At 39.2% G+C, this 15,288-nt stretch overlaps 2 protein-coding genes and 1 pseudogene across 5 annotated transcripts; 1 reads left to right on the top strand and 2 right to left on the bottom strand.

Annotated features, from left to right (window-relative positions):
• Nucleotides 1–2,159: 2,159 nt before the first annotated feature.
• Nucleotides 2,160–4,148, bottom strand: BDBG_02726 (essential protein Yae1). Of its 3 annotated transcripts, none has more exons than XM_002626503.2 (2): nt 2,920–4,148; nt 2,160–2,768 (listed from the first exon to the last, which is right to left on the bottom strand). In XM_002626503.2, the coding sequence occupies exon 1, from the start codon at nt 4,071–4,073 to the stop codon at nt 3,276–3,278; it is 798 nt and encodes a 265-aa protein (XP_002626549.1). In that variant the 5' UTR covers nt 4,074–4,148; the 3' UTR covers nt 2,160–2,768; nt 2,920–3,275. The 3 variants fall into 3 exon arrangements, with proteins under 3 accessions (XP_002626549.1, XP_031577274.1, XP_031577275.1); XM_031720926.1 differs by having other exon boundaries at nt 2,433–2,773; XM_031720927.1 differs by having other exon boundaries at nt 2,577–2,850.
• Nucleotides 4,149–4,261: 113 nt separating this feature from the next.
• BDBG_02725 (MFS pantothenate transporter) lies at nt 4,262–7,108 on the bottom strand. The gene is made up of 5 exons (XM_002626502.2): nt 6,160–7,108; nt 5,914–6,017; nt 5,484–5,838; nt 4,705–5,382; nt 4,262–4,607 (listed from the first exon to the last, which is right to left on the bottom strand). Exons 1-5 carry the CDS (start codon nt 6,280–6,282, stop codon nt 4,464–4,466), a joined length of 1,404 nt encoding a protein of 467 aa, XP_002626548.1. The 5' UTR covers nt 6,283–7,108; the 3' UTR covers nt 4,262–4,463.
• Nucleotides 7,109–14,774: 7,666 nt separating this feature from the next.
• BDBG_16646 lies at nt 14,775–14,863 on the top strand (annotated as a pseudogene). The gene has a single exon. The product of its transcript is annotated as a tRNA-OTHER (tRNA).
• Nucleotides 14,864–15,288: the final 425 nt, after the last annotated feature.

The raw sequence follows: 15,288 nt of genomic DNA, 5'->3' as shown, positions 1-15,288 counted from the left end.
ACACAGCTCAATTGGGTCAACGCCGCAACATGATTAGAACACGCACTGGCGGGACAGGCAGCGCGTGGGAGGTGTGGTGTTCAGGGAATTGTTTTGTGTGTGAGAACGAGGCGACGTGCGATGGAGAAGTTGAGGCTGATTGCTCGCCGGATTGGGAAATGCGGCGGATTGCTTTTTCTTTTGACTCTCACACACCGAAACAACTTCTGCAACAACTTCAACTGTCTACTAAAAGATCAATTGTGCGCCAGCCCAACAAAGTGCCTATGTCCCCGGTTACTGCGAACAACCAGAGATAGATATTCCTCAATATCTCCGTGCCTCCGGCCTTGTTGCGGAATGTTTGACAGTGACGAATGTCAATAAACGGACTGAACTTCCAGATCAGCTCCCCTCTCACTGGATTATTTCGTCGTTGACTCCCTTCCCTCGCTCTGCCGGCTTCTCTCTCCTACTTCAGAGATGGTCTTTTCGATACTGGGCAGGGACTGGGAGAGCGAACATGATACTTGTTCGCAAGCTGCAGCACTCTAGTAGCAAACTTGGGCACAAGAATCTGCCCCAGAGGAACACAGAACCCAATAACGCCAGATGGGGCGTGGTTTACATATGGGATCCAACAGATTTGCGCTGGTCAGGACATTGGGAGTCGGAGAATTTCAACTTCCTGCCCTACGACACACCCATGGTGGGATTATTTTAGTCTCCACACGTACAATCTGCCGTCAGCGCAAAAACCATCCATATTTAGGTCATTTTGAATACTGCCGAGGAACAGTATCAAAGAGCGGGCATGTCGTACTACGCTCATGAGTGCCCTAGGCCGCCAACAGGACTCCTTGAAACTGGCGCTGGACCAGGTTAACTTAGCCTCTGATGAGCTGGCAAGCTCCATCCTATCCACATTCAGAAACATCCCTGTCTGGACATCTCACGCCCCTCAAATTGTTCATGCCCTTGTGCCAACGAATCCATATTAGGCCATGAAGATGACAGCTCCCATTGTTGAAAGTCTGGCGCTCTCTAAATGCTCGCCTGGCGGGCCCTTCTTTATGACCCAATCTCGGATGCTGCAATTACGTTTATCATGGAAAGCGAACTATGCCTAAAAGCGAAACGCCTACCCATGGTTCAAACCATGGATCAAGTTTACACGTCGCACTTTCAGCTCAGACTGGACCACCTACCATCTTAACTACTATTTATACAGAGTCGAATGTTGACGTCCATATACTGATTTGGATTCGGATTTTTTACCCTGGACTTGAATGCCGCTATTCTAGACATCGCTTCCTACATGCAAGGGCAAGTTGAATTGAAAACACCATGGTTCATTGATTGATTCTCAGTCTACTGCTTGCATTGAAAATATAAATTACGAGGTTTTATTGCCCTACCTACTGTTCATCTTGCTTATTTTAGTTGGCTGCCTCTACAGCATCATGCCCAATGTATAGTATTATGCGTCGATTTTACTTCACCACTCGTTGCAGTCAAAAGATCGATCTAATTACTCGACCTGAAGAACCACTTTCGGACGCCACATCTGACTTGAAATATCTCGTGTCCTTCTCCTCCTACATCCCAGACGAACCCCATGTATCCAACTTCATCCACCGGGCCTCACGAGTTGATGAGTCGAAGTTACATGATGGGGGAACCTATGCGCCTAGGAGTTCGCCACTCGATATTGGAGGCATATTTTTGATCTCTTGTTACACATTTTGATCACTGACTCTGCCCATTTATAAGTGGAAGATTACAATATACCAACCAACCATGGAGCTCAGATATTTGTACCTACATCTACACAGGCCAACCGGGTCATTGAAGCCAATGAGCAGCTTGATTCTACGCATAATATGATGTCATAACATAAGCAACCAGCCGTCACAGCAGGTTGGAGCTTGCAATTGATTCCAGGGCAAGTGTTGCTCCACGTGTCCAGGTCGACAATGCTGATGATACATCCGTCAATTTACGCCCGCCATGAGCACCGTTTCAACACGTTTCACCACATTTGGCCGCGACAATTACCATACGTTTTATAGTGATCCTAGAACTATGCCCGCCATCTCTGAAGTCACAGTCACACTCTTTATGAGCATGATCGACCGTCTTCAAAAATAACACCATCTCCCGACCGCATACCCCTCTTTCTTGTCCGTGATTGCCCAAAAGACGCTCGTTATCAGGCTCTCAGAAGCCTGCCATTCTAATTCAGTGATCCTGTCGAGCAAACTCCTACCTTACATATCGATGGATGCTCAACAACCCGTTCCAACAAACATGAATCATAAATATCCTCCATGCGATCCCAAAAGAATTTCCCAGTATCAATTTGAAATCCAACCTGCTTATTCTACGCCAGACCACTTCGTAGAAAACCACGTCAGTGAAGTTCAGGAACAGAACATTTCTTGTCTTCCCTTCTTCATTCACGTGTTGGGCGGTTATTTACTATTAAATATGGCCAACGTTGCGAAACTGCATATGGGAGTATAGTCAGTTTTACGACGATTGCCAGCATGTGTGCTTATACTTGACACGGCCTGGGGCGAAGCGGAGGGAAGTGGTTCGAATAATAATCATAATCATAATAACCATATCCCCGATATCTACGTGTGGTTCAATGCCCATTCATCTATTTTTCCTATCTTATCTCTGCCTAATATTGAGAGGACATAAATTGGCTCATGGGAGCTTGAATTAAGTGTCATGCACTAAAACGCTATCTTGATATCTATCTCGAGTAGAGTGTGTTCACACTATCCTTCCTTACAAATTAGCACGAAACTTATATACACAAAACGCGCGTGTGGACGGGTATGACGGGCAGGGAGAAGGAAACTGAATGAGGAAAGATAAGCGGTGCAAAAGCCAAGGGGATGGAAAGCTATAGGGCGGAGATATACATACCAGTTCCAAACAAAGCTCATGATTCATATCACGTCACCCGCAGCCGGAAATTAGCATCCTGAGCTTCCTCGTCCTTAAGAATGTATAATAGAGAAGCGGTGGTGAGGTCATAGAGAAGTGAAAAGGCGCCGGTCCCGAGAACGATCGTTAGACGACATGTATATCGCTAGTAGGCTGCGAGCAACGCCCGTCTGCGTCCTGACGCTATAGTTCTCCCCTGCCGTCCAGTGTCCCCCGCAATACGCACTGCACAGCTCCCCAACCAACACGATGCCACAGGACGCTTCTCCGGACAGGAGCTGCAGGGCACAGAGCCCAAGTCACACACACATATATCAACGGTAGGCACACCCTGTTCATCTGGTCGCGGCCAACAACTCCCTAACCCTCCCTTCCCACCTCGTCACAACCTCATCCCCAGCCTTCGCCAGCCTCACACAGGGGTCTACCCACTCGCGCCTCCCACCACCACCATCACCATCACCACCATTACCATTTCCCGTCTGCTCCGCTACCCCTTCCCCACCAACATCCTCCGCAGTAGCCCCAAACACATTCTGCACACTTAACTCCTTCTTCGCCGCCTCAAACATGGCCGCAATATCGTCTCCTGCACCCCGCCATGTTCCACTCCCCTTAGCATCCCCGTCACCACGGCCACCACCAGCACGGCGAGCAGCTACAGCAGCAGTGGCCACCAACCCCTCCAAAACCCCCAACACAGTCCCAACGCGCAACCCCAACTCCGCACCAACAGGGAATCCCCCATCAAAGCCGCGCTGAACATGCTCGCCTTTGGCCACGGAGATGCCATCGCGGTAGCCGGCTGTGACGTGTTGGCGGCGCAGGAAGGGGAGGTCGGAGGGTTCGCGGGCGAGGTCCCGTTGGTGGGGTTGAGGGGCGATATTATTATTATTGTTGCTGTTGTTGTTGTTGTTGCTTTCTAAGGAATGTTGATGTTGGTTCGGAGGGGAGGAGCCGAAGATGTCATCTAAAAGGAGCGCTGTGGAGGGGTGTTGGTGGGTCGGGGAGGAGGGGGCGGTTGTGACGGTTGTGGAGGGCGAGCGAGGGGTCAAGGTGGAGGTTTCCAGGGCGGAGGGGGAAGAGGGGCGGGATTGTTCCGAGGGGGAACGGGAGGCGGAGGAGTTTCCCATGGTGTCTTTTTCCTTTCTTTCTTTATTTTATTTTATTTTATTTTTTTGGCTCTTCTGGTTTTGGTTCAGAGGATGGATGAGGAATTTGTCGTGGAATTTGTCGTGATAGATAGGGGGAGGATAATCGGTGGAAGCAGCGAGAGCTTTTTTCTTATCACCACGTGACAATGTGATAAGACCCGACCTTCTCCAGGGCTATGGAGCAGGTAGACAACCCTACGCTATCCAGCAACCAACTACACACTACACTCTATAAAAATAAAGAAAAGGGGATAATTCATGCACAGCACACTATTGTCTTAAATCGGGCAGCAATGTGCACCATGTCAAAGCTAAGCTAGTTCTACACAATATTATATAACACAGAATGTCAGCAACGGAACCCTTGTTCTAGGCTTCCTCTAGCTTCGACGGTACTTCCTCTTCCAGCCTTCGCGCCTCTTCCTGCTTCTCATCTCGGGCGGAGCAGTATACAATACCAGCGGTCCATATGACCATTGCGATCGAGCAGGCAATCATAGCCCACATACCTTTCTATAAATGCGGTCAGCAGGGTCAGTGTGTCGGATACAAACTTGACCAAGTCAAAGAAAAGAAATGTAGGGGAGGGAACAGAGTGAGGACGACATACCGTGAAGAAAGGTGCCTGATCGGCCGAATAGAACAGCAAAGCCCACCACGCGTTCACCACGTTGCTCCCCATATTCATACTAGCAATGACAATGCTGCGCATGGCATCGTCCTTGTAGCGCATGACGTCGTTCGCCCACGCGAAGAACGTTGCCTGGCACGCATACACGGAACCAGCCCAGTAATACGCGCCGAAGATCGTCGCCGTGGACGACCCGGGGCCAAGAATCATTGCAGAAGTAGCAATGCCTGTAATACCAATCCAGTAGCCGACAAGGTATCGCTTCCCGCCCAGGAAATCAGTCAGCGTGGCCCAGAAGAGCGTGGAGACGATCCCGACTGCCGGCACGCCGGTGGGGTAGTTATTTAGCTGCGGGACGGAGTAGCTGTTTGTTGGGTGCGATTTCATGTAGAGCGCCAGCAGGGCGTTGGTGGAGAAGGATTCGGTCTCTCCTGCGATGACCCAGAGCATGACGAAGCCATACCAGTGCCAGGAGGAGAAGATCTTCTTGACGAAACCAAGGCTCAGCGGGGCGCGTTCGCGGAGCGGCTCGGGGACGCGGGCGATGGCAAGAGCGCGTTGTTTCGCGTTCAGGTATGGAGCAGTGGTGGTAGCGGGGGTGTCGGGGAAGAGGAAAAGACCATACAGGGCAATAGGGACCGTAATGAGGCCGTCGACCTGAAGTTGGGCATGTTAGCATATTGGTCTTTGTATGGATGTATATTCCTGATGTTTTTTGAGGCGACACAGGGGAGGAGGGAGATTTCTTCCCAACATACAATGAACAACCATCTCCAGCCGGCCATTCCTCTGGCGCCGTGGAGTGACTTATGGATACCAGTCTGAATAAAGCCACCAAACATAGTCCCTGCAAGTCCTGAGGCAGTGAAGATACCACTTCTCTTGCCCAGCTCTCGCTCGGTGTACCATGACCCGAGAATATAGTGGGTACCAACGAAAGTGCTGGACTCAGCTAGGCCGAGGAAGAAACGGATGGCCATGATAGACTGCGGCTTTTGGACAGAGGCGGTAATCATGGTCAAACCACCCCAGAACAACATCATGCAGGGGAAGAAGATTCTGGGTTTGAAATGAATGAGCGCCAAGTTGGAGGGCACCTGGCCGAGAATGTATCTGCGCAATAAGAAAGATGTTAGATTTCGGCGTTGTGTGAAGAATGCAGAGAGAATGTAGACTTGACAACCATACCCGACGGTAAAAATCGTATTAATCAAATTGAGCTGGTTCCTCTGGAAGTTCAGATCCTCCTTCATCCCGGAGACGTATGCATTGTTCAAGTTTGTCCGATCCAGCTATTCAGGCACAGATAATAAATATTAGCCCAACTTTTAACCCATCACTTGTTAAAAGATAAGCGACAGTAGCTATAACTTATATAACTGTATAGAATACCGTCGACAGGAATGTAAAAGGAATGACTCCAGAGGGACTCACATAATTGGCAAAGTACATAAGACAGCAGAAGGTGAGGATGAAAAAGTCGATCTTGCGCAGCAAAGCAGCTTCACCTGGCCTGCTTTCGGTGCCACGCAGGTACTGAATGAATTTCCCTGCCATGACGGGCGACAGTGAGCCTGAGGGAGGCCTAAGGTAGCTAGGAGTAGATATTGTTATTTATTATTAGGATTTCGTAAATATAGTTCTTGCAACTACAGTACTACCCAGGTGAACCTTAGCTCAGGACCCTGTAGCCAGAGCGTTTTGGTGACCCTGGGGATTCAAAGAGTACGAGCAAGAAGAACCATGGGGGAAGAACGGGTGTATTATTATTATATCCATAGATTTGTTCAATCAGAGGTAACATAGTTCAATTACCCTCGGCAGTGTCCGCGCCCTCCCCATATCCCACCTCTGGGGGGGAGGATAGAAGCGTTTGGACTATGGAGAGAGCTATCTCTCTCGAAGCTGCTCATCACTTGGGAGAAGCTATAACTAATAGCTAAACTGCCTAGCTTAGGCTCTCCATAGCATAGCACAAGGATGGATGCCAAGGTAGGGAGGGATCTGTTATCTTTTTTTTTCTTTTCCCTCTCTGGGGAAATCGGTTCTGCCTTTGAGTGGAGCGCGATTTGGGTACCTATCATGCAATAATGGAACGATGGAGACGATGAATGGAATATTCATGATAGGGCGCTGCTCTGTGTTGTGCTGCTGGACTAGAGATGAAGATTCCTCTCCCGTCTCCCCGTCGTTTGATCCTTCACACGGCAAGCCGATCGCTGCTGTACTTGACTACTTGGTGAGAGAAACCGGGGACGCAAGTTTGCCACCGTTGTAAACGCGGGCCCTCCTGCTCCTTGTTCCTTGTTCCTTGCCGGCTGGATTGTGGTGATGTCTTTCTTGTCTTGCGGCTATGGGGCAGGTTTGGGAATTGGGAGCGGTAGTTAGAGCTTGTTCCAACCGTTCGATGCTGGAAGGTATTTAGTTTCCCCCCCCCACACACACGGCCAACAACAAGACAAAAGTGCTAACTAGTTACTGAAGACTTAAGAGTGAAGAGAGATGGATATATGTTAAACATCCAACAGCTGGGGCAACCTACCTTTCTCTACAGCTCCCGCAGCGAGGGTTAACAATCTAGCTACCTGGCAGAAAGATCATGGAGAAGGAGGCGGGAAAAAGTCATATATTTACGCGGAACTTCAAATAAATATTGCGCCTCCAGCCAAGGCCAGATAGAACTTCCGGAAACATCGGCGCGGAGGCAGAGTGGAGTGCATCTGAGAGTCCTGAGCATATTGAAGTTTAGACTTTCTCCCCCCCAAACCCCCGGGCTCGCTCAGTGCTCGGAATCGACTTGAACCCACAGAAGTATGATGCTGCAGCGTGTCTCTCTCCATATCCTTTCCCCAGTCCCCAGTTCCCGTGTATACAGAAAACTTGACCTCGCTAAGTGCGCCACTTGACCTTGTTACATAATCATGACCCTGACCTCGCACAATACAGTAATAATCAGTTGATAATTGACTTTTAATCTTTCAATTCACTCATTCATTCAGCTCATCAATCAATCAAAGCATGTATAGCTGATTCATAATCAATTAAATAAACAGATAAATTCATATAGAATATAAAGAGATGTTTTACAGAATTTTAAAATATATCAAGATAAAAATATTTAATAATTAATTTTAAATTGATTTTAAATTGATTCTGAATTGATTCTGAATTAATTATAGTAATAAAAATATATTTAATCTATATATTTAAGTAATTAATAATTGATTGAAAATCAGTTGATAATCAATTCAGTATTATTATTAAATTCAAGAATAATTTCAGTATTAAATTAATTTTAAATTAATTTTGAATTAATTTTGAATTAATTATTAATTAATTATAGTAATAAAATAAATTCAATCTGTATATTTAAGTAATTAATAATTGATTGAAAATCAGTTAATAATCAATTCAGTGTAAATTATATAAACACTTACTTTATTATTAAATTCAAGAATAATTTCAGTATTAAATTGATTTTAAATTGATTTTAAATTAATTGTAGAATTGATAGTAAATGTAAGAGATCTACACTGAATAGATCAGTATAATATTAATAGATCTTATATAATAAAGATAAAAACATTAGAGAAGAAAAGAAAGAGAAAGTGTAAAAATCAGCAATCAGAGTGAATATTTATACATATATATAATAATGTACACAGTGAAGCTTCAGAGTGAAAGAATCTATATATGTTTATAATAGCTGAGAATTGATGATTGAGAATGAAGTGAAAGAATCTATGAAGTGTAATAAAATAGTCTATATAATTGATTAGATGCAGCTTATTACATTAACTCTCTTCTTTCAGAAGCAGTTCTCATTAGTTAAGAGCTGCTGTTTCAGATAATACAGAACTCAGAGTTCAGATCAGTTGATTATAGTTAACTTATTTCACAAGATATTATCAGCTGTGACTGTGAGATCTCTTATCAAGAATATTCTCAATCTCTCACTCAAGCTTATTATCTTCTTCTATAATGTCTGATAACTGCTAGTCAGAAGTCAGTTGAGAAGAAAACAGATCAGTGATAGTACAGTATAATAAGCTTGTATAAAATATATTATAAATCTCTGATAATGTATTAAGACAGTAGTTATAACTATCTAGAACTTCTATTACTTTATATCTGATATGATAGTAATCTAATATATGAGATAAATATGTGATTTATATATTCTTAAGATTCAATCATATCAGATCTTCTATTTTATATTATTCAGCAGAGTCTCAGTGAACATTGATTTAATTCTCTTAATTCTGTTTTATAGTTGTTATAAAGACCTCTGCTCAATCATGAGTATCTTAGAGCTTTATTACTATATTATCAGTGATCTGAATTGAACTGTAGAGATTTAATATAAACTGTGTAATCTCTAGAAGATTTAACACTTTCATGTGATAACTATGTGTAAGAAAGAATGAGCTTATGTCTATTAAAATAGTATCTTGTTCATTAATAGTGATCTCTGTGTGTAGAAGCAGATTATATCAATCATCTTATAAGTAATTATAGAACTTATAAAGATAATTCTTTATAATCTGAATTATCTGTTCTGATGTATCATTAGTCTTGAGATGATAGACAGTTGATATGTAGACTGACTACTGAGATTATGAATTTCACATTTGATTTCATTTGATCTGGTTCTATACATTTCTTGGCGTGAATCCCGCTGGGACTGACTATCAAAAAAACATGTAAAGTGACTATATATCAGATCTTAAAATGAAACCATGACTTGAAAAAAATAAGAAAGTGATCTCATTTGATCTCATTTAGTTTCATTCTTGATATAAAGTTACTATTTTTAGACATTTTAAGGTTTTTTTTAGACTATTTTTAATTTTTTAAAAAGTAATGCTTTTTAATAACACTTCAATGAGATTTAAAGTCATTTAAAGCAATAAAAATAATTTAAATTGAGAAGTGAAAATCATGATCTCATTTGAAAAATGTGATAAGAGTAGATAGTAAGTCTCACTGAAACAGTATAAGACTACTATCTAATGTTAAAACTGTGTAATAAGATCAGTTGAATTGATAATAAGACTATTAAAAAATCTGATTCTGATTTCAGACACGGTCACACGGTCAGTCTATTAATATGTGATTCAAAGATTGCTTGTCAGTGTACAATTACAGGTATACACCGGCTTCTTATATATTGTAATATCATACACTAAATTAATTAGTGGCTGCTATGACTCTCTTTACACTTGTAAGCAAGTTCAGAAGCAGCTGTGTTATTATTCAATAATTGTATATTCTTCTGAATCACATTCTCTCTCATCAGATTCAGTTACACTTACATAATTATAATATCTGTTCTAGCTTCATGCGGATTAGCGCGCTACTAGTGTTCATGATCTTGTGATCTATCTCTGATTCAGCTAGTATTCTGTATATACTCTTATAAAGAAACTTTCACTATATTACATCTCTCATTCACTAATTTTTCTCATTCTTCAATTATCTTCTTCATTATTATCATCATTGAATGTCACTATCATTCAAGATTTCTACTTCTTTTTCTGTTCAACTCTTTTTATCTATTCATCTATTACATTGTATACATTTCTGACAATGACTCTCTGTTCTCATAACAAGTGTTATTGTAGTACTCATATTAAGCAGTTTATTAACAGTAAGTGTAATATGTTGTGAAATATAATCAGAACTTATTTATCTTCTAACAATTATCAGAATATATTATTATAAATGACACATCTTCTTCATCTTCTTATACATTTTTAACTATTTTTTCTTCTCAGTGAGTTTCTGATTATGTTTTCTGACACAATTTTGCATAGATGCAGATGCTGATATATTTATTTTTATTTATATAGAATCTTTATATATTGACAGATCTGTATTCACTGATAATAGTGAACTCAATGTTGAATCATTGATCAAGAACTTAGAGAATGTGATAATAAAGAAATTGTCTGTGTTATGTATAATCAGATTTTTCATATCTCTTCTTACTTCTTCTGCTACTTCTTTCTCTGCTGCTTCTCTCTCTGTTTCTTTCTCTACTGCTTCTCAATCTTCTACACTTATCTCTGTGTCTGGTTCTCCTGCTTCTGCTATCTCTGTTCCCGCGACTCTTACTTCTGCTACTTCTGATTTTACTGTCTCTGCTTTTATTATCAGCTCTTCTTGTTTCAAGAAGATGTTATATGAACTTAATAAATCATGTTTCTCAGTGTATATACTCTCACTCTTCTTACTGACTCTCAGAATAATTTATTGTATAAAGACTGTATATAACATAACTATCTGAAGCTTGATCACAGATGCTGATTATTATATTTATTTTAAATATTTATAATAAAATAATTGTTTATTTATACTGAAGAATCATCTTCTTCTTTAACAGTGTTAAGATTATAAGTCTTTTTCTTTTTCATCTTTTCTTTCTAATACTGATTTTTCTATTCTTAGAGAAAATTATTATGAGTTTTACTGTGTATAAAGTTGTGATATTCATAGATATTAAGAAGCTTTTTATAACTGTAAAGTTCAATATTATGAAGATATCTGCTCTAATAAATTTCTTCAGAATGATAGATCTGTATCAGTCTATTCTCTGATATCTGTTATCTGACTTTGTAATACAGACAAAAGATATCTGTGTTTTTGAGAATGAGAATATGAATGTTGTACTCTTTTACACTCACAGATGTAAGACTTATACATCTTATCTGAGATATTATTATAGAAATAAGCTGTTCACACACTGTATTCTGCTTTCTACATTCTCTCATGTCTCTCTCTCTCTTTCTGAGAAGCCTTGTATGTGTTATAATTATATGTACAACTCTAAGATTAGTGAGTGTTCATTCAGTAACTGTTCTCATCTCTGATTTTATAATTTTTATATACTAATAATGATTCTTAGTTGCTCTGATATCAGAGATCATTCTAATTAAAGATGATAACACTGCTGAGACTACTCTCTTCTATTCTTAAGCTTCTCTCATTACTTTCTCTCTCTTCTCTGTGAGAAAGATTGTGTGTACACTGAGTTGTAAGTGTTTGACTCTGAGTAACTCTTATTATCATTCATCTGATTCTGTATCTTCTTCTTCTTCTGTTTCTTCTGTCTCTGCTCTCTCTGTTCTGACTTCTGATTCTGTGAGTTCTGTGCTCTTCTTCAATTTCTCTATGCATACACATATGCATTTCTATATTGACATTTCAGTCAATCTTGTGATAAATGACATTAATGTTGTACACAGAGTGGTAGAGAAATTGAAGACATACATAGTATTATTATAAGAGTGGCTTGCAGCTCTTAAATCTCTTACAGATCTTGAGTTTTGAGATTTTCTTTGTTTTTGATGTTTTTCAGATGACATGGTGTTGAAAATAGATTTAAATATATAACATATGAAAATGAATAAAGTATGTATAATAACATTTGTCTTTTACAGCTGACTCTTACAGTTGATAATCAATTTATTATTTCTTTTCTTACACTTTTTCTTTATCTGCTAATCACTACTCTTACATGATCTCTATATAATACAGTATTCAGTGACTAGATTCAGCAGCTTCTATCTTTTATAATTCTGTCTTATATATTATACTGTCTCTCTTCGCCCGCTCAGATCACTACAGTGAACAGCTTATTGAAACTAATCTTACTCAATCTCTGAGTATTCTCAGAAATTGAGATGACTTAATCTCATATGTCTGTGAATATTTCAGATAGTTTATTCTCTGTGATCTCTGTGATTGAACTGATATAAACAGTTGAATTTAACTCTGAATTTCTTTTTCTTCTGTGATCTGATTCATGTGCAAGTCTGCTGCTTTGAGACTGCTCTTTACTATGTTATGTCTGCTATCTGCAGCATGTTATTATACAACTGACTACAGTCTTATCACTTATTGAAGTGTGATATTCATCTGATTTCTTCATTACTTCTCATTCTTTTCTTATAATTGTGAAAAGATTGAAATAAGTGAGATTATCTAGTTCATAAGTGTCTATGATTTCTCTTATCTTATAAGACTTTTCAATTGTAAGTCTCTTCTTTTTCAATGCTGATAATAGTACTGTGAATAATTATAATCTGCTCAGATCTTGCATCTTTACTTTCATAAGTTATAAATCATTAATTAAGTTGTATAAGATCTGTCTCTCTGATTCTTTCAATGTGTATATTCTCAGAGAATGTGATTTGAGTATTTTATATGATTCAAACCATCTAGATTGAAACTTCTCAGAACTCTCATTGTGTATAAGAACTTATATTTTTATCTTGAGACTTGATTTCTTAACTAGTGAGTCTTGTATTCTTTTTAATTGAATTGTTTAATTTAGAAGTAACTTATTAGCTTTTGCATGTGTGTGACTGATCTCTTTCAATCTTGATTTCATATCTGCAACTGTTGTGTCTGCAACTGCTACTGCTACATCTGTAACTGCTGTTTCTGCTATGTCCGCGACTATTGCATTCATAACTGTTCTCTTCTTCATCTTTTCTGAAGCATTCTCCGGGATGCGCAGATGCAATTCATACAACAGATAGAATGATGAATGCTTGAAGACTATATACTATCAAATTCATGTGATCAGTAGCGCCTGCTCAAGATATTCATTTCATAGTCTTGTAGACTTGTTTACTAGATATTTCATCAGCATGTTACTCAAGATTTCATTCAAGTATATCATCTTCTTATTCATCTGCAGATGATATAATGTTGTTCTATAATATCTTATCTATAACTGACTCATGAAATGTCTCACTGCTTCTTCTACAAGATTCATATTATTATCAGTTAGAATCTCATGTGGCATTTCATAGTTAACATGAATCTCATTATATAGAAATTTCATCATCATCTTCTCTATCATCTCTGAAACTGCTTTTGCAACTGGTCAGCTAGTAGTGTAATCAATAGCAGTGATTATTCATTGATTTTCATTTAGCATCTGTAATAATATGTCTATAAGATTCATCTTTCATCATTTAAATGATTGTATTATACACTTCATCTGATGTTGTACTTTCTTGTATTCTAACTCTTTCTTAGATTCTTTCACAACCTGATAATTCAGACACTCATGAGTATACATCTGAATATTCTCAGTCATGCTTGACTAGTATACTCTTGATTTGAGTACACTTATGAGTTCAGAGCTTTCTAAGTGACTGAATTCCTTGTGCATATGAGCTATCAAGTTATATCTAAATAAAGATTCTAGATAGAGAGCTTCTACATATTCTAGATCACAGTATTATTATTATTATTATTCTTCAATTATAGATGTATGCAGTCAGAGACTATGACATCTACCTGAGAACTTTTAGTTCTCAGGGTTTTTCCTATATCTGTAAAGTTAACTATTATACATTCATCAATTTCAGATATGCAAAATCAGAAAATTCCAGCTCAGAATATAAAAACTGTTTACAAATTGCAGTGTTTTAACATCTTCTGATACTTTGAAATCATTTGACAATATCATGACAAAGGAAAAGAGAACACAGTCTTAAAGATAGACATATTAAATAGATAGACAGAAAGAAATTGAAAGGAAAAGATAAAGTAAAGAAAGACTGTAACAAAACAAATTATTAAAAGATAGTATATAGCTGTTTTAACAGACTATATCTGATTGATTTCCTTCTCTTCATATTCAGATAATTCTGAATTTAGCCATTTTCTTATAGCTGCTTGAGTTTCTGATAGAAAGTCTATTAAATATTTAATTCCTGTCTCAGTTAAGAATAAGAATCTCATATTTAATTGATTTAAATCATACTTCTCTTTCAATCTGACTCTGAGACTATTGTATAACACACAGTGTATTACAATATGCTCAGGATTCTCATTTGCATTGCAGAATGAGCATTCTATTGAGTCAAATCTATCATCAAATCTTTGTATATAAGATTTGAAATACTCATATCCTAGTTTCAGCTGTATTATAGATGAGAATATTTTCTTTTTACATTTAATTAAACAAGATTTCCACTTGGGTTTTATTTCAAATCTTGAATAATGTATACTCTTCTTTTGTTTCTGCCGCCCCGGTGGCCGAATGGTTAATGCGGCCACCCGGTAGCACCTTGGCGTGGGAAACCAAGGCGCGTGGGTTCGAAACCCGCAGGGGATACATTAAATCCGGAACTCAAGCACCTCAGGTTCCTAATAAATACAGAGGTGTACAAATCGCTTCAATGAATTGCTCTATGTTCCTGGGCTGGGAAGTTATTATCGCATGTATCTAATTGTCACTCCTTTGTATTTTCCTATGTTCTTGTTATCTTGGCGTGGTCTCAACACCTGTATTTCCTCCTGTATAATCAACACTTGACCTGTATTTAACATCACGCAAGGACTCATCATAAGCTCCGCTTGCATATGAGTATAATGGAAGAATAATAATAATAATAAAATTTTGTTTCTGCCAGCTTTCATTTCACTTGTCTAAACAAGATTCTTTTATTTTTCTCTTTATAAAAGACCAGGACACAACTTTTTGAATAGATCTGCTTAATTCTGCACTCATTTTTACAGCTGAATCAGTCAATTCATTGC

This window comes from Blastomyces gilchristii, assembly GCF_000003855.2.
Source record: "Blastomyces gilchristii SLH14081 genomic scaffold supercont1.4, whole genome shotgun sequence".
NCBI classification, from domain to species: Eukaryota; Fungi; Ascomycota; class Eurotiomycetes; order Onygenales; family Ajellomycetaceae; genus Blastomyces; species Blastomyces gilchristii.
This window is presented reverse-complemented; position numbering and strand designations above follow the sequence as displayed.